Raw genomic sequence first — 19062 nt, 5'->3', positions numbered from 1 at the left:
CCGAGCAGATACTGTTGACGAGTTATATTTTTAATCCTCTTTCACTTGACTGAACTTTGGTGACAAATGAATCAATAATGGCGAAATCACAGGGTGTAGGAGTCTCAGACAAGACAATGCATGTGAAAGCACTTGGAATTATAAATGTTCTTACAAGGCATAAGGTATTATTACTGTTCCTATAGCCCATTGTTTTAAACTAAATACTGGAACTGGTGTAAGAATTGACACTCTACAGACTGGATATCTTGACCCAGATGAGAAAATAGCCAATGCCAGAATACTTCTCTTCTAACCAACATGCATATGAACTTTGTTGGCAAACTTGGATGTGCATAAGCTAATAACGTACATTCAGTAATGTACTCAGCAAACACTGAGTGCCTGCTGTTCGACAGCTAGCTCCTTGAGGGCTCTGGGGACAAAGGAGTGTACTAGACAGACACAGATGTGCCTCACGGAACCTAAAATCTCAGGTACACTGAACGTGCCGTCTGTGAAATAGTGATCACCTCTGTTTTTTTTTTTTTTAATCATGTGGCTACATTTTATAGATGTAAAGTATTAAAAGCAGATAAATGGTTATAAGGATGTTGTATATTCTGAATGTCTAAAGTACACACATTTTATTCCTTTGAACCAACCTTCCATTGTGTTTGGTTTTAAGTCCCTCTGGAATGTCTCTTGGACAGTTTCTCCGCCTCACAGGTGGTGGGTGGCTCTTTAAGTGATGGGACCAGTAAGAGGTCAGGCTCTGAAGGCAGACTGTCTGGATTTGAATTACCCCTCCTGGGGCGCCTGGGTGGCTCAGTTGGTTGAGCGCCTGCCTTTGGCTCAGGTCATGATCCTGGGGTCCTGGGATCGAGTCCTACATTGGGATCCCTGCTTAGCAGGCAGTCTGCTTCTCCCTCTCATTCTGCCTTCTGCTCCCCCTGCTTGGGCTCTCTCTCTCTCTCTCTCAAATAAATAAAATCTTCTAAAAAAAATGAATTACCCCTCTCATGCTATTACGCTTGTGACTCAGTTTCCTCATCTGCAAAGTTAGGATAGTAATCAGTTTTTTTTTTTTTTAAGATTTTATTTATTTATGTGACAGAGAGACAGCCAGCGAGAGAGGGAACACAGCAGGCGAGTGAGAGAGGAAGAAGCAGGCTCCCAGCGGAGGAGCCCGATGTGGGACTCGATCCTGGAACACTGGGATCACGCCCTGAGCCGAAGGCAGACGCTTTAACGACTGCGCTACCCAGGCGCCCCCAGTAATCAGTTTTTGTGAAGATTGAATAGAATGATAAGGACAACCTGGCTGGTGGCTGGCTCCGCGCGTGTTGCGGTTACTGTCGCTCTGCCTGCCTTGTGCGTCCTCACTAGGCTGCTTCCCCTTCTCCAGCTCAGCTGCCCTGCAGGCTCAGGGAAGTCTGCAGTGCGGGCTGTTTTCTGGGATGTGATAATAGTGCCATGGGGAGCGTGATTTTGACGGTAGGCCCCAAAGGTTTGAGAGCCTCTGGTGATGTGTCATAGTCACTCATTACCAGTTCTCTCAGGAGCTAACAGTTTGCAATGGACGGTCCTTTGCAGAGCAAAAAAGGAAAAGGCAGTATTGTTTTACTCTGCGTTACCCTGAAATAGGGCAGAACTGGGGGAGTGTCGGAGAAGCCTTGTATAAAGCAGGCGTGCTCTGAATAAATAAGCACGCCAACAAAATGGTCCCCTAAGTGAGTATCTTTAAAAGCTTTTGGACACAACAGCGAGAAATATTTTGTATCAGATCTAGTTTACACACGTATGTATACGTACTCAACAGAAACTGAAAGTTTCACAAAACCATACGTATTCTTCTGTAATGCAGCATTTTCTATTCCCCATCGTTCCATTTTGTTCCCTTACATTCTATGAAAAGAGACCCTGTAGTTTGAAAAATAGTGATGTAAGAAATCAGTGGACCTAAGAATAGGGGTATGAGTAAGAAGAATTAGGGCAATAGTCTTCAGCTATACATTTTAAATATTTTCCTACCAACCTATCTGCTTTGCAAAAACAAACAAAAAAACCCCAAATAATGGGGCACCTGAGTGGCTCAGTTGGTTAAGCATCTGACTCTTGGTTTCAGCTCAGGTCATGATCTCAGGGTCGTGCGATCGAGTCCCACATCAGGTTCCACACTCAGTGAGGGTCTGCTTAAGGATTCTTTCTCTCCTTCTCTCTGCCCATCCAGCACTCACTCTCTCTGTCTCTTTTTCTCTCTCTAAAATGAATAAATAAATCTTAAAAAAAACCCAAATAACAAAAACCAAACAAAAAGACAACTTGATATTTAGTTCTTAATGTACTTTTACAGAGGTTAGCTCAATTTGACCTTTTAAAATTTGTCCTCTTTTCTATCCCAGCAAAGTTGTGGACTCATCATCCTGAGGATGGAGAGTCAGTTCAGTGCAGCCAGGAAGCCTTGCTGCAGACCTCTGGCTTTGTCATTACTCAGGCATTTCCCTTGAGTCTCAGCTCAAGGGGGTATGGGTGGGGGTTATAATATTTATTATTAATTAATTGATTAATTAATTAAATATAATTAATAACATCCCTTCCTTTCTCTCCTCCCCCCTGGATGTTTGAGGGCTAGCTGAGATACATATTTGAAATGGTTTTGTAAACTAGAGGGCTCTTCACAAATAAGACTTGTTGGGCTGTTAGACTCCATATTTGTAATCTTTATCTTTTTACACAATTTCTTCTAGATTTCTCAGTTGAACACCCTGATTGCGCTTTTACTGGGAGAACTTCTACCTGGAGAGAGGCAGAAGATCATGACAATTTGTACCATCGACGTCCATGCCAGAGATGTGGTGGCCAAGCTTATATCTCAGAAGGCAAGTTCTTCATAGAAATTCCATGTATTTTTGTTTGTTTCCCAAAAGTAGTTTTTATTATCACGCGTACTTCTAAGGAAGTCATTTTTTTATGTTGTGTATTTTTAATTAGTCCTGTGAAGTTAGTTGTACTTACTAAGAGTGGCTTTGATTTGAGTTAGCTAGTTATCTTCGTGAGAGTTAGCCCAAGTGGTATCCCACAGAGTTTCTCCAAGTCAGGAACCTCTAATACATGTCACCCAAATAGTTAACCCAGGATAGGAGAACCTCATGAAGTCACCGTGTTCGTTTACCTGTCTACATGTCATCTTGGTCCTTTGGCCTGTGATATTGCCTCTGTGGCTTCCAACTCTGTGCCTTTGTTTTGAAGAAGGAAATATTGGTCACCCCTTGTCTTTTTAAGGCTAAATGACAGACTTTAGAGAAGTCATTTTCTAATCCTTTCAGGGCATTAATATCCTTCTTATCTTTTTACAAACCCTTTGTGTCTCTTAAATACTGGCAGTGTTTAATGTGAAAGGAGAATTTTCTTAGCTTTTCTCTAAAATACAGTCCTACTTAGAAATGTCACAAGTGTGCTTGTCTCCTAAGCAGTATTGATTTATCATCCCTGTCAGCTACTTTCCCCACACCCCGTTGCTTGTCTTGGGGGCTGGTACCCTAAAGCAAGACCATTCCTTTCTCAATTTGAATGCATATATGTGTTTGGAGATGTTTCTTGTTGTTTTGCTAGTTCTTTTTCAATTTATTAAAATCAAAGTGAATTTTAATTCTCTCCAGAAAGCGCAAGCAGTGCTTCTTGGTGTAAGCCATAAATGGACAAAATACTTCTTCCTCCAAGTTCTGGACCGTTGCTCATCCAAAACTGATCCTTGCAAAGTGCCACGTACCATGTATTCTCATTTTGGTGATGAACCATTGAGAACTGTTCTTTGACTATGACCTTATACCTTTTTCCATATTTTATTATGTTTTATCAGTGGTAGTACATTACTTGCGGTAGGATAAATTAGGATTTAAAACATGTCCTTTGTACTCAAAGAGGTAAAGACTTTGCCTAATTTCTGATCATCTAATGTGCACAAATGTGCAGTTTTGGCATTTATGTAGATGTCAGAACATGTAGTAGATAATAACTGTGGTAACTGAAATGGTCCCCCAGAAATCGTAGGGTCACAAATGTATGAGACTGAAATTATTTTTTCAAAATGGAGAAAGAATGAATAGGCTTGAGTAAGATAAAGAACAGCATTTAAAAAAATACTGTAATTTGATGGAATGAAAAATGAAATGGGAAATCTCTGTCCTAAAAGTAAAACTGGCTTTAGAATGGACTTTGTTGAAGGTACAGTTTGTTTATATCTCTGACATGTGGAAATTACGGGTTATGTGTTTTACTACAGAGTGTGTTTTTCCCTCTGATTTCAGTGATATGAGCATAAAGTTAGAAAAGTGATCAGATCCCCTGGGCTGATTCCTAAAAGGGGAAAAAAGCCTTGCTTGAACAAATTGATGTTGTTTTACAGTAAAAGCCTTCTTAAAATGAAGACTTTGATGACACGTATTTCTGATTAAGTATTGAACCATCCACATGCAGCTGCAACTTGACAGGGCCCTTTTGTGGGAGTTTAGAGATGTGAATCAGCATCATTGATTCGAGTAATAATTTGTTGCCTCCAAATTATCAGTGCCCTGTATGTGATGACCATGTGATGTTTTCAGGTTGTCAGTCCCCAGGCCTTTGCTTGGCTGTCTCAACTTCGTCACCAGTGGGAGGATGTCCAGAAACACTGCTTTGTGAATATTTGTGATGCCCAGTTCCAGTACTTCTATGAATATTTAGGAAACAGTCCTCGGTTGGTGATCACTCCTCTAACTGACAGGTAAGAGTGATAAGTTGGAGTCAGATGGGAAAAAGCGAGCTGGAAAAGTCCCCCCGCGTGGGTAAAGGTGTGTGAGATGGAACGGAAGGGAGTAGAATGGAAGGTATGAAAGCTGTGTGTAATGAACTCATGAAGCGACATAGCAGATGCTGACTTCAGTTAGGGATAAGTTCAAGAGAACCCAGTTAGAGCAGCAGAAGTGTAGACACAAGCCGGTATACAAATCATGAAATCACGCACAGAGCAATATGGTGGAGGACAGCGTGCTTGATCTCTGCGTCCATTCTCTCTGCTTATCTGTGGCTAACATCCCGATACCAGGGTTTGCAACCACCTCCCACCCCTGCATCCCTTTATCAAAAGTGTAAACATAGGAATCGCCTACATGTAGATTCATTTTGGAAGGGTTACCTACAGTGAAAGGAAGAAAAGAGTGGGAACATTGATCCGTTAAACAATTTAACAAACACTTAGGAAGCACGGTGTGGAGTATTCCTCCACAGTTGAACAGGCAGGGTTCCTGGTCTCCTAGAATGCTCTTTCTAGTTGACTGTGGCACGTGAGTGGCTGGGGATGAAGAGGAACAATAAACAAGTCAGCAAAGTTATTTTAGGTGATAATATATGCTACGACTAAAATAAAACAGGGTGATAGGTTACAAAGGATCTTGAATGGAGAGTCCACTATAGATTGTGTGAGTTGGGGCCTAAGTGATACTGAAGAAGCTATGTAAACATCCTGGGGCAGAAAGTGACAAGCAGAGACAAGTGCAAAGTTGCTAAGATGGGAAGGAGGTTGGCCAGGTCAAGAGATAGATACAGAGCCAGTGTGGCTCAAGTATGTCAAGGGACAGGGGGTTACCATTATTACAAGTTCATTGCCACTTGTCTCTAAGTCATATATCCACATGGTCGGAATGCTGTAGAGATAAGCATATGTCCCATTAATCAGGAATTCTCTGTCAATATTCCAGCCTCTGCGGGGGGGGGGGAGTGCACATTGATTCGTTGGCATTCCTGAAAGAAAAAACATCTCAAAATCACAGGAGTGTTCCCAGTTATGAAGTCTCACCATACCATACCATTAATCTGGGAATGAAAGTGTAGACAGTTTTAAATATGTCAGTAAAGCTGGCTCGTCTCGGTGGTCCTGGGAAGTCCGTGGAATTCTGCCACTAGCTTTATGATTGTTCTTGCTTGTATTACTCTGCCGGTGAGTTCATCACTGATCAACTGTAAATCTGTTTTTCATTTTTTTTTTTTAAGATTTATTTGAGAGAGCGCACACGAGCGCGGGGACAGGGTCAGAGGGAGAGGGAGAAAGAGAATCTTGATCAGACTCCCTGCTGAGCTCAGAGCCAGACTCTGGGGCTCGATCCCATGACCCTGGGCTCATGACCTGAGCCAAAACCAAGAGTCAGATGCTTAACCGACTGAACCACCCAGGCGCCCCTGTAGTTCTGTTTTTCTAATTCAGTTCTCTTTGACTTATCTCTAACTGAAACGCATTGTTCACTATCTTAATTGGTTAATTTATGTACACCTTTCAGCGTGAGGAATTAAAACTTGAACCTTTACAAAATCACCTCGAGAATCATCAAAACTGCAAATGCTGAGTCTCCTGCCTGCTCGCCATGATAAATAAAGCTGAGAAGGAGGGGAGGCACAGGGTGTAGGAGGCAAAGGAAAGAGACACTTGACAGTGTGCCAATACGTGAGGACTAATAGCTTAGTGGCTTTTTAAATTAAAAAAATCACTGTGTGGTTTATTTGCAAGTGAAAAGGGAGCTGAATGTTCCTTCTGGTGGAGTGAGTGGTGCTGCGGAAGATGTTCCCTTTGCGCACCTTTCTTTTCCATTTCGCCTTTTGGGCTGCGTACGGATTGTTTCCGTTAGCGCAGTAATGCCTTTCAGACACGCTCATTACATCTCATTTGATGTCGCCCTTCCCTTTGTGTGGTCGGCGGGCTGCTTCCCTGCGTGGGCAGGTTGAGAGACGTAGGTTGGCCGCGTGTCACCGAGAGAGATACAGGTGGGAGCACAGGTGGCCTGGCAGGAGCAGAAAGCCAAGCTGTTGCCGAGAGACCCAGGATCCGAGGGCTGCGGTCATACAGGCTGGCGGGGCCCTTGTGACCCAGTCCAGGAGCGGGCGGTTCCGCCGTGTAGCCCGGGCCATGGCCCACGTGCCACATGTGACTTCCCGCTTTGTGTCAGCCGGGGAACAAGGGCAAAACTTCTAGAAGGGGGCGTTGTGGGACATGTACACGGCATCTCAGCACACAGTGTGTCGGTTGGAGCTTGGTCACTGGGCAGCTCCTAACTGCAAGGTGGTAGCAAAGGTCGTCTGCAGCAGATAGCCGCCTGTTCAGCCAAAACTTGGAACCACAAGAAAAGATGCTGGTGGGGGTAGACTACACTATAAAAAACGCTCTAATTCCTAATTCAGGGGTCTCTCCATTCTGTATGCATTGTGAGATGCAACTAAACATGTGCGGGCCATAAAACACAGAAACGCTTTACATCGTCCTAAGTGACTGCTTCTATTTGCATTGTACTCTGGATTTCGTAAGCCATTTACCTTGGGCATTCTTAACGTAGCCCTACAAGAAACCTCTTATTATGGAGGAGAAGTGACTGGAAATGATGTGAAAAGACTTATTTAAGATTAACATCTGATGATTGGCAAATAGACCCTAGTCCTTGGTCTTCAGGCCTCTGTGCGAATGTCTTTTTTTTTTTTTTTTTTTTTTTTTTTTTAGGTCCACTGTCCATACTAAGACAAAAATAATTTATGGAAATCTCATATTAGATCCTTGCCATTTGTTAGTTTTTTCTTCTTTTACAAGTATCAGATTCTGTCTTTGCATAATTCTCCTCAGTCTGAGAACCTCTGAATCTTTCCTGCAAAAATAGGTATTTTCATAATCTGAATGCATGTGGCAACACATTCAAAGTGAATTCCTGACATATTTTAATGTGAAATGCCTTTTGTATATTTGCTTTATACGTTGAACTATGTATATATTTGCATACTCTGCATTTATATGTATTTACATATCTCAGTGTATTCATTAAATAGCAGTTTAATGAAGTCAATGTTTAATTTATTCATCATCCAAGATTTCTCTTTTTCTTTTATAAACAATAGTTTGGAATGTTGTCTGCCATATTAATAGTATCTCTACCCAGACACATCAGAAATTCAGTAGCATTGGGAATCACGTGTTATTTGTATTGATGCGTAGTTCTTAGGAAATGAGACAAAGCAGTATGTGCTTTGTTATTTTTAAATAGCCAACCTAAAATTAAATTCCATAGGAAATATTATTCTGACTCTTGTTATTGCCATGAACAAATCAAGGGTATATCAGTATTGTGTGTTAGTACTTCTTAAACTAAAGAAAAAATTAGATTGCCCCTAATGTTCTTTAAAAATCTCATATTAGACTGTAATATTTGTGCTGTCAATGGTTTGAAGGTGTTACATCACTTTAACTCAGTCACTTCATTTAACCATGAGTGGAGCTCCAGCTGGCCCAGCCGGTACGGGGAAAACAGAAACCACCAAAGATCTTGGACGTGCCCTTGGCATGATGGTTTACGTATTCAACTGCTCAGAGCAAATGGACTACAAAGTGAGTGAGTTAGAAAATGTTACATTTCTGACGATATTATCTCCGATTTGGAATGAGTGAAACTAAGAGCTCAAAACCCTCTTCTGTTAAACTCTTAATGCCTTGCTCTGTGATTTAGTCCATAGGAAATATCTACAAGGGACTGGTGCAGACAGGGGCTTGGGGCTGCTTTGATGAGTTCAATCGAATTTCTGTGGAAGTCCTGTCCGTGGTGGCCGTACAAGTGAAACTGATACACGATGCCATCAGAAACAGGAAAAGGAGGTGAGTAGCGCATGACTTCTCTGTTGTTACGGATCTGAAGAGGACCATGAAGTAAGGCAGTCAGCCTCATCTTGCCCTTCTCTTGCTGCCTCTCCCTGTCTCAGGAAATGTGTTAAAGAAGAGAGACGGGTTTATTTTGAAGAATGAGTTTGAATCATTCTTCTCCCATTTTTTTATCAGTGGTTTTTTAATTGTTGACTACAACAGACGTGTACCACATTAATACTGAAAAATATAAATGCCCTTGACAGTGCTAAATCCAGTTACCAGTTCTCAGTCGTGATCTAACTGGACCTTCTGGCGGCATTGGACAAACCTGGTCCCTCCCTTCTGCTGGGCACACTTCTTCACGTAGTTCCAGAATCCCAACAGCCTGCTGGTCTTCTCCCACCCTCAGGGAGGCTCCTGCTCTGGTTTCTTGTCCTCTGCAAAATTGGAAAACAGTGGCTGCCATGCAGATGACGATGCTAGCTAAATACAGAACGCTTGCACAAGTGTCTCACACGCAGTAAGCCCTGTGTCAGTGTTTGCTGTTCTTTTTCCTTGTTAGCGTTTCCTGACCTTATTAATATTGGATGCCACAGGCCTCAATCTTTGGGTCTCATTCCCTTCATGATTTCACCCCATCACGTGGCTTTGAGAATCATCTGTTTGCTGCTGGCTGCCGGATGCCCAGACTTTGTTTCTCTGATACCTACAGCTCCAAAGACTGTGCCTCTAGGGACATCCCAAGACTCCACTTGATGGTGTGTGGGCCTGTTAGATTCAATAGATCCAAAATCGAAATCCTAGTCTCTAGCAACCCCTGCTTGCTCATTGCTCCCTCACAGTAGGTAACACCCACGCACTCTCCTGGTTCCTCAGTTACTTCAGAAACTGCCCAAGTATCTCCAGAGCCTAGGAACTTCTCAACATGGTGCCATGTTTTGAAAGATAAAACATGACTGGCACTTGGGGTCTGTTGGCTTAATTTGAGAAATAAGTATTATAGAGGTGCCTGGGTGGCTCAGTCGGTTAAGTGTCCAACTCTTGGTTTTGGCTCAGGTCATGATCTCAGGGTCATGAGGTGGAGCTCTGCGTCAGGCTCCATGCTGGTGACGTCTGCTTGTCCCTCTCCCTCCCCCTCTCCTCCTCCCTGCGCTGGCTCTATCTCTGTAAAAAAAAAAAAAAAAAAAAAGCGTTAAAAAAAAAATAAGAATTATAGTACTCAATTGTGGTTTTCCCTGTAACATTTTTCATAGACAAGGCAATCTCATTTTTCTGGCCTACCTACTTACCCCACTTCTTAGGGTATTTTGCTTAGCTAGCTGTCTTGTCCACAGAAACACTTCAGTCTCCCAGTGAAGGAAGGATCATCTAGCCCCTTGAAGCTATGACTATTATAAGGTTTCCAGTTATTGTAGGTAATATCTGGATATTTTCACCTCTTAGAAAACCTCTCAATCCTGCTGCTGCATGGCTCTCAGATATCGGTTGCCAGTTGACCACGTGTCTGTTGCCTTCCCTGCCCCTCCTCTAAGGCTATGTTAGAGAAGTTAGAGTCTTTCCTCTTTTTTTTTTTTTTTTTAAGATTTCATTTATTTATTAGAGAGAGAGAGAGCCAGCGAGAGAGGGAACACAAGCAGGGGGAGTGGGAGAGGAAGAAGCAGGCTCCCAGCAAAGCATGGAGCCCGATGTGGGGCTTGATCCCAGGACTCTGGGATCACGCCCTGAGCCGAAGGCAGACGCTTAACGACTGAGCCACCCAGGCACCCCAGATTCTTTCCTCTTTGACCCCCCTCCCAGGCATATTTTAGTTTTTAGTCAAAATCTTACATTTGATGTAACCTAGATGTTGTGTGAGGCCATCCTCTCTTCTGGAGCCTTACATAACTGATCCATGCAAGGACTTCTGGCCACTCCCAGCCATACTTCCCGATAGCGTCCTCTTTGTCCACGTCTGTGCAGATGGGACTTGCCCCTGCTCATCTCCTGCTGGCCCATGCACAGATGGCTAGGCTTCTTCATGATCTCATGTGTTTTACTACATGCTCTTTACATCCGAGGATTTACTCGGTGGGACCAGGCCTTGGTGAAGCCTACCAGCCTCTTGCGGGCTCTGCCCCCTCAAAGTCCACACTCTTGACTGTGGCTCTTCCTGCTATGTCTCACGGGCGAGCGGCCGGGGACTCTGTTACAGTAGTTCCCTCTCTGCGAGCAGCCCTGCCAGGCCTGTCTGCCTTCCCTGGCCTGCTAGGCTGTGAATGAAGGTTTCTCCATTCTTCCCTTGGCTACACAAAATCCATCTTCTCTTAGCTGTTGAGTATCTCAGAAGCTCTTACTCCTAAAAATTGTGGCTGGCTCTTTCCGCTCTCTATTCTGTGACATAGGCCCAGGTCCTTGACCACTTCATCCCTTTTCTTTCTCAGCAAGAGAAAATCTTATACTTTGTCATTACCCCTCATTTGAAAGTTTCCTTCTACTTGTCCTTCACTTTGGCTCCTCCGTCCCTTGCCCATTCCACGGCCCTAGCCATCAGCAGTCTAACTGGGCCCTTGCAGATCTTCCTACAAATCTTTCACAGCTTCCCCAAAGCCTGTAAGTGATGATAATAGCAACAGTCATAGCTAACATCTGTTGAGTATCTACCATCTTCTGGGCATTGTCCTCGTAGCCTTTTATATGCATAATCTCTTTTAATCCTCATATAATCCAATAAGGTGGGTAATATTCTCATCCACCCCCTTTCCTTCTTATGAGTTGAGGGAACGGCACGTGTCTAAAGTGGTAGAACTGGTCTCTGAATGCTCACAGTCTGGAGCTCTCTGTCATAACCACCACGCTCTTCTGTCTCTCCATGGTAGTCAACAGCTACTTGCTGAATAAATAGGAGGAAGGGTAGGAGGGAGTGAAGGGGGAGGGTGAGCAAATAGGCAAAATGAAGACTGAACAAAGAAGCCGCTCTCTCCTCTTAACATGAGTATTTTCTGTCTTTGCGGTATCCTTTTCGAAGAATCACAGCCGACAATGAAGGCAGAAATGACATCACCTTTCAGTAACTGTTAAAGCAGTCAAGTCCTCATTTTTATATTCCAGCCTCTATGGCTCTGCTAAAATAGAAAAGGGTACTTCCCCTAGTTGTGCCTCTTGGTGGGGGAGGGAGTGCATATTTAATCAACATGCTTCAAAACATCTTCAGAATATGTATGCATATGAGTTTTAAAGAAAATCACCGGGAATCAACAGCTCCCTAATAATAATTTGCATTTTGCAATGGTTTGCATTTGTCAATGTGTATTCACATTCAAGGAGCACATTTAATTCCATCAACATTCTTCTTACGGTAGGTTTGTATTTCTTGGGGAAGCCATCACGCTGAAGCCATCGGTTGGAATATTTATTACTATGAACCCAGGATATGCTGGTCGAACGGAATTACCGGAAAATCTCAAAGCTCTTTTCAGGCAAGTGTTAAGCTTTGTGGTTTAGCGTCTGGAACACTCATGCCACCTAACGTTGCTGGTTTGCACTGTTAAATGATTTGTTTTTCCTTGAGAATTCCCATGGAAAACTCCTTATTATTTCTTTGGGATTCCCTGATAGCGAGAACTTTCATCATGATAAAGTAACTCTTTGGAAATATGAAGCCAGAACTTAAAATCGTTACTTAGAAGTCACATGGTGCATTCGAACGGTTAATACCAGCTCTTTTGTGATAATATTTTTATTACAAATTTTTTTTACTGATGACAGAATATTTGGAAAATACGGAAAAGAATAAAAGGTAACAGCTTTACCACCCAGAAATGATTGTTGTATTTTTTTTCTGGCTCTTTTATAATTTAGATTTTATGGAGTTGAGATATGAGGTTTGGTATGATTTTTATTTATTTCTGATTTAATATTTTGACATAAGCATTTGATCGTATTGTTGGAAATTCCTTGGAAATGCTCTTTTATGTAGCTTCAAAACAGTCTCTTTCATGGCTTGTCCGTAATTTTCTTAACCATTCCCTATTGTCTGACATGAAGGGTTTGTGTTTTTCTCTTCAGTTTTCTGTGATCATAAGAGAGCAGGCCATAAACACCTCTTCACATGAAAAGTTGCCTATTTCAGATTATTACCCAGAATAGCTTCCTACCCGTGGCACTACCTGGTGAAAGATTAAAATATCTACTGATGACTTGCTTTCCAAAAATATTTCACCAATATATACACTTACTAAAGTTCATCAGGGAAGCTGTGCTCTATCTGAACCAGTTAGGTTGAACTCCTATCGTAAACGAACGTTGTTGAGGCGTCATTTCATGTAAGTGCATGCATGCAAGGGTGCAGTTCATGAAAACATCACCGCCATCAGGATGTGGAGTATTTCCAACACAGCTGGAAGTTGTGCCTCTTTGAAATGAACCCCCCACACCTCAGGTTGTGCTTTCTGGGCCCAGAGGTTAAATTTGTCTTTCCTAGGGTTCACGCTAAGTGAATCCATACAGTATGTACTTGCTTGACTTAGCCTCTCTGCTTGAACATTAAGGTTTGGGGGTTCCTCCGAGTTGAGTTCGCAGTAGTTCCTTTGTGTAGCTGGTTGGTGTTCTGTTGTGGAGACATACTACAATTTGTGTATCCATTCACCAGGTGATGGACATTTGGGTTGTTTCCAGTTTGGGGCTCCTTGGAATAAAGCTGCTATGAACATTCATCTACGATCTTTGTGTGAACATACATTTTCTTTTGGGTAAATATCTATGAACGACAGCCTCATGGCAAATGTGTGTTTGACGTTATCAGAAGCTGCCAGTCTGGTTTCTAAGGTGGTTGTAATATGTTACAGTCTCACCATCACTGTGTGAGAATTTCACTTGCTCTGCGTTCTTATCAAAACTTAGTGTATTCAGTCTTACTTGTTTTAGCCTATCTAATAGATATGTACTGGTATGTCATTGTGGGTTTAGTTTGCTGCATTTCCATGATGGCTAATGATGTTGAACATTTTCTCGCATACCTTCCTGGCCATTCCCACACTTCACTTCTGTGGAGTGCTGTACTGTGCAGGCTTCCTTTGTTAAATTCATATATCGCAAGTATTTCTCTCTTAACTTGTAGCTTGCCTTTTAATTTTCTTAATGGTATCCATCAAAGACAGAAGTTTTAAATTTGGTGAAATGAATTTATCGATTTGGCTTTTAAAAATATGCTAGTGAAGAAAGTTTGACTAGTCCCATATTGCAAAAGTTTTCAGGTATGTTTTCTTCCAGAAGTTTTGTTCTGTAGTTTTCATGTGGTTTTGGCCTTCTTTGTATTAATGTACTGAATAATATTGATTGATGTTTCAAGTGCTAAGCAATTCCTCAAAGTTGCATTCCTGGGATAAACTCCACTTGCTCAGGATACTATTATACTATTCTATTTGTTGCTGGATTCAATATGCTGCTACTTTGTTGCGGATTTTAACATCTATGCCAAGAAGGATATTGGTCTGTAGTGTCCTTTCTTGTATTATCTTTATCTGGTTTTGGCATTAGGGTAATGCTGACCTTGTGTAATGAGTTGGCCATTTTCTTCAGAGTTTGTGTAGGATTGGTATTATTTACCCCTTAAATATATGATAGAATTAGTCAGGGAAGCCATCTGGACCTAAATTTTTCTTGGTGGCAGTTTTTTTTCCATGCTAAACTCATTTCTTTAGTAGACATGGAGTTGTTCAGATTTTTTTTTCTTCTTGAATTAGTTTTGATAATTTGCATCTTTTAAGACATCTCTCCACATTATCTAGATTGTTGAATGTTATGATTTAAACGTTATGTTTCGGTAAATTTTTTATCTTAAAAGTCTAACCAAGCTGGCCTGAGACAGCAGTATACCAGAACTCGCTGGTATGCTGATTAGAAAGAGATGCTGAGGGGCGCCTGGGTGGCACAGCGGTTAAGCGTCTGCCTTCGGCTCAGGGCGTGATCCCGGCGTTATGGGATCGAGCCCCACATCAGGCTCCTCCGCTATGAGCCTGCTTCTTCCTCTCCCACACCCCCTGCTTGTGTTCCCTCTCTCGCTGGCTGTCTCTCTGTCAAATAAATAAATAAAATCTTAAAAAAAAAAAAAAAGAAAGAGACGCTGATTAGATTTACATGAAATTTTTGAGTTTGTTGTTGAGTTCAGCCACTGATAGAAGCTAAATTATATGAACATGTGGTTATATTTGAAACAAAGGTGACAAGTACTCACAGCGCATCACTGCCTAATTGAATTTCTCTATCTGGTTAATATTGATGCTCTTCGGTTCTCTCTATTTTGTTTCCTTGGTGGTGTGCTATTGGGCATCTCTTCCCAGGCTCATGTTTAGCCATGTGTTGATAGATGGAAGTTAGCCATGGTGGAGATGTTTATTCCGTGGAAATCAGCTGATGCTAGATTTTGCAGAGCTGGTCATTAGACATTGACCACCCAAGCGCTGGCCACGGGTAAAGGTGGCCTCTAGCACCAAGTATCACTCCTCTTTCTGCAATGACAATTTGTAGGAGTTTCCTGGATATACCACAGATTTCCCTTAAACTTCTATGCCCATTCCTCTGCCATTTACACACATTCCAAAGTTTTCTACGTATCTAGTAACAAACAGGACGTTTTTTAGTTGAAGTGAAGGGTCTCATTAACTGTGATGGACAGGGGTAATTGTGAGCTGCTTGGGAATGGTGAGAATGTGGATACAAATTAATCAGTTGATTTCAGCAATTTGTACTTAGTACCTTATAACATTAATAAGCTAAATTTCTTACTTACATTTTAGGCCCTGTGCCATGGTGGCCCCTGACATTGAGCTAATCTGTGAAATCATGTTAGTTGCTGAAGGGTTTGCAGACGCTCGCTCATTAGCCCGCAAGTTCGTTACGTTGTACACGCTCTGCAGGGGGCTCCTCTCCAAGCAGGTGAGGGGCTTTTTGTTCCTTTGGCTTGCTTTTTATATCCCATTAAAACTGCTTTGGAAATACAGGTGCTGGGTAATTTATCACTCACATGACAGAAATTTTGGAGTAATCTTTTATTTTCTATAAAATTTTTGAAAATCTTTATTTTACAATTCTTAAATTTTTTTCAAAAATTAAACTCGAGACATCTTAAGTTGACTTTTTTTTTTGAGATTTTATTTATTTGAGAGAGAGTGCACACACAAGCAGGGGGACGGCAGAGGTATAGGGAAAAGCAGACTCACCGCTGAGCAGGGATCCCAGTACTGCCTGATCCCAGGACCGTGAGATCATGACCTGAGCTGCAGGCAGACGCTTAACCAACTGAGTCTCCCAGACGCCCATTAAGTTGACTGTTTTGTTGGTACTTCATATAGTTTTCATCAATGGGCTCTGTGGTTTTCTTTAACCTTCAGCAGTGCTATAATTATACATGGAATTTTATGATATCTCCCTTTCTTGGTGAGAACATTATTTTCTAGTAAGAGATGGCAGGAGTGTTTGTAAGAGTCAAAAGAAGTAAAAGCTGATTTTCTGAAGAACCCCTCAAGAAATTTGAAATTAAAATTTCTCTCACTTTGGTGGTAATGTTTTATTTGAAGGTGGGGTTGCTTGTTTGTTTTTTGTTTTTACTTTTGCTCTGTAAGTTCCTAGTCTCTGAAGTGGGTCAAACTTACTCTTTCCTCACTAGTTTGATTTTTTTTTTTTTTTTTTTGAGTATAGTTGAAAATGATGCTACATTCGGTTTAGGTCTACAACAGAGTGATTCAACATCTCTGTACGTTATGCTGCGCTCATCACAAGTGTAGCCGCCATCTGTCACCATACAAGGCTATTTGAGTGCCACTGACTGTAGTCCCTGTGCTGTGCCTTTTAGCCGGTCACTAGCTTCTTGCTGTTTCACTGAAGTTGCTGATGTGCTGCAAAAATGACATGGGTATCAGCCTCATTATTTTTGAATTCAGCTCTGTGGTCACCTTTGACTTCAGTCTTTTGATGACCTTTCATTAATTCCTGGTGACATTATGTTGCAGCTCTTCCAGCATGAAGGTATTAAAATGCCACAGTTAGAACCACATAGTTACCCGTACTGACAGATGTACTCATTTTAAATTTACCTGTTGTTGAAGTGGAATTTGGGATCTGAGAGAGAAATTCATGTTGTCATTTTTATAACTATAAATTTACATTGTGAGGGGGAAATTGTGGCAAATTTAATAATATGGAAAAATGTTTACGACAGTGTTACATGCAGAAAGCAGCATACCACACTAGATGTGATATACAACTTACATGTGTTTTCTATTTTAGACTCTGTGCATTATATATTTGTGTGTGTGTGTATGTATGTATGTGCATGCCTGGAAAAAAATTGTGATTTTTTATTTTTGTCTGTGGGTAATAAGACTGAGTATTTTTTATTTTTCTCGTTTATAATTTCCTTTTTATTTTTGCAAAGAGTTCATTTTAATTTTCTTTTTTTTTCTTTTTTTAAAAATTATGTTAGTGACCATACAGTACATCATTAGTTTTTTTCATTTTAATTTTATAGCGGGCAGAAGTCAGAAGAAAAGCATGACACTGAACCCAGGCAACACAGAGTCGCAACCACATCCATTCCCAGGGGTCATGTTTAAACACTTAATGAGCATTTACTATATCCAAGCAATGTGTTTGTTGCTGGCGGTGGTGAGGAAGGTGACAGATGAAGCAAGTGCACTCAGATTTCTGAGTTCAGAGAACTTAGGAGATTCAGTTTACGTGAAATAAGAATGTGAAGAAGATGCAGGATGAGAAGATGATCGCAGTTCTAACAGGGAGGTGTTGGGAGTCAGGTAGAACAGTCAAAGGAAGTGCTCTCCAACTAAACGAGTGTCCTGGATGTGTGAGGGACGGCAGTGAGGCCAAGACGGAAGGGCTGGGTTAGGAACAGTCGCTGATAACTTTCTAAGCTGTAGGGATGGATTTAAAAAGAACCAGTGGATGATTCTTAAAAATTTATTTACTTATTTATCTATCTATTTATTTATTTAAGAGAGCACATGTTGAGGGGAAAGGGGCAGAGACAGGGAGAAAGAGAATCTCAAGCAAACTCCACGTTGAGCGTAGAGCCCGACACAGGGCTTGATCTCACAACTCTGAGATCATGACCTGAGCTAGAATCAAGAGTCGGATGCTTAACTCACTGAGCTACCCAGGTGCCCCACCAGTGGGTAGTGGGTTTAAATTTAATTTTTATTTAAATTCAATTCGCCAACATACAGTACATCATTAGTTTCCAATATGGAGGTCAGTAATTCATCAGTTGCATATAACACCCGGTGCTCGTCACATCCCATGCCCCCTTAATGTCCATCGCCCAGTTACCCCAGCCCCTCACCCCTCTCCCCTCCAGCAACCCTCAGTTTGTTTCCTAGAGTTAAACTAGTGGCCATTTTTGACTGGTGGAGTGACATAATGAAAATGGTGAAGATTATTGTAGCACTCCTTGTGTTGACATGCTTAGGAGGGTCACGAACTCCTCTTAAACCTGTGTCCAGAATTTCTTCTACCCCCTCTCCTTTAATGTTCTTACTGCACTGAGCCCCTTCCCAGTCTCTCTGGCCTCCACACTCCAGTCCTCCCCCCTTTCCTCCTCTCCACAAGCCCTAGTCTGCTTCTGCATCAGTGGCTCTCCACTGATTATTTTTACCATGAACCACAGTAAAAGCTGCTTATTCTGTTGAGCCTCGGGACACACCCATGGGTGTCATATACATAGTTGCGAAACAAGAATTTTCACCAAACACTTCTTACCCTTCCTATCTGCAGCGCAACCTGGTATTTTCCATTCTGTTCTGTTCTATTTTATTACCAGGAGAAATGATGGTCAAGACCTACTAAATTGAATTTACTAATGCACTAATGGGTTGAAGGACATATTTATACATGGATATATTGTTTCACTGCCCACAGAGCATTAACTCATTCCTACAACGGCCCTGTAAAGTGGTTAGATTCTTTTATGTGCCTTTTTATAGATGATGATTCTTGGAGAGGGTGGTGATTTTCCCACAGGCATAGTTGGGAGATATTTGAGAGAAGGGTTGTCACTCTGTGGGTTGGAGATGAAAGGCAAAAGACAGTAGCCCTGTTAGATGTGATCAGTCCGTTAATTCATTGTCCCTTTACTGAGTTCCTGCCCTGGGCAGTGCCCCATGCTGGGACTTAGAAGACAAAAGGGAATAGATCTGGGCTCTGTCCTCCAGGAGCCCCGAGCCTGTGAAAGGAATCTTCCATCGGGATTACGTAAAAGTCTCAAAGCAGAGGTACTGTTTTATCACTGAATTTTAATAATACAGCTTGGACTGTATTCAACACCAGCATCAGAGTTGGAACATCCGAGTGATGAAGAGGGAGAATGATTAGGGCAGGGAGAGATCTGGGGCTGGAGGAGCGGACTCACGGGGCTGTCCATCGAGCTGGAGAAGTGGGCCGTGTTT

General features: G+C 41.9%; 1 protein-coding gene across 1 annotated transcript in view; it reads left to right on the top strand.

The window, feature by feature from the left end:
- Positions 1-19062, top strand: part of DNAH11 (dynein axonemal heavy chain 11) — a 312391-nt gene that overhangs the window by 104485 nt on the left and 188844 nt on the right. The window contains exons 31-36 of the mRNA XM_040644201.1: positions 2730-2861; positions 4584-4744; positions 8221-8377; positions 8496-8641; positions 11968-12084; positions 15403-15541. Coding sequence (XP_040500135.1) covers positions 2730-2861; positions 4584-4744; positions 8221-8377; positions 8496-8641; positions 11968-12084; positions 15403-15541 — 852 coding nt within the window. The remainder of the gene's footprint in view (positions 1-2729; positions 2862-4583; positions 4745-8220; positions 8378-8495; positions 8642-11967; positions 12085-15402; positions 15542-19062) is intronic.

The sequence above is a fragment of the Ursus maritimus genome, unplaced genomic scaffold (genome assembly GCF_017311325.1).
Source record: "Ursus maritimus isolate PB19 unplaced genomic scaffold, ASM1731132v1 scaffold_3, whole genome shotgun sequence".
NCBI classification, from domain to species: Eukaryota; Metazoa; Chordata; class Mammalia; order Carnivora; family Ursidae; genus Ursus; species Ursus maritimus.
Note: the sequence above shows the minus strand (reverse complement) of the source record. Positions and strands in the feature narration are given on the sequence as shown.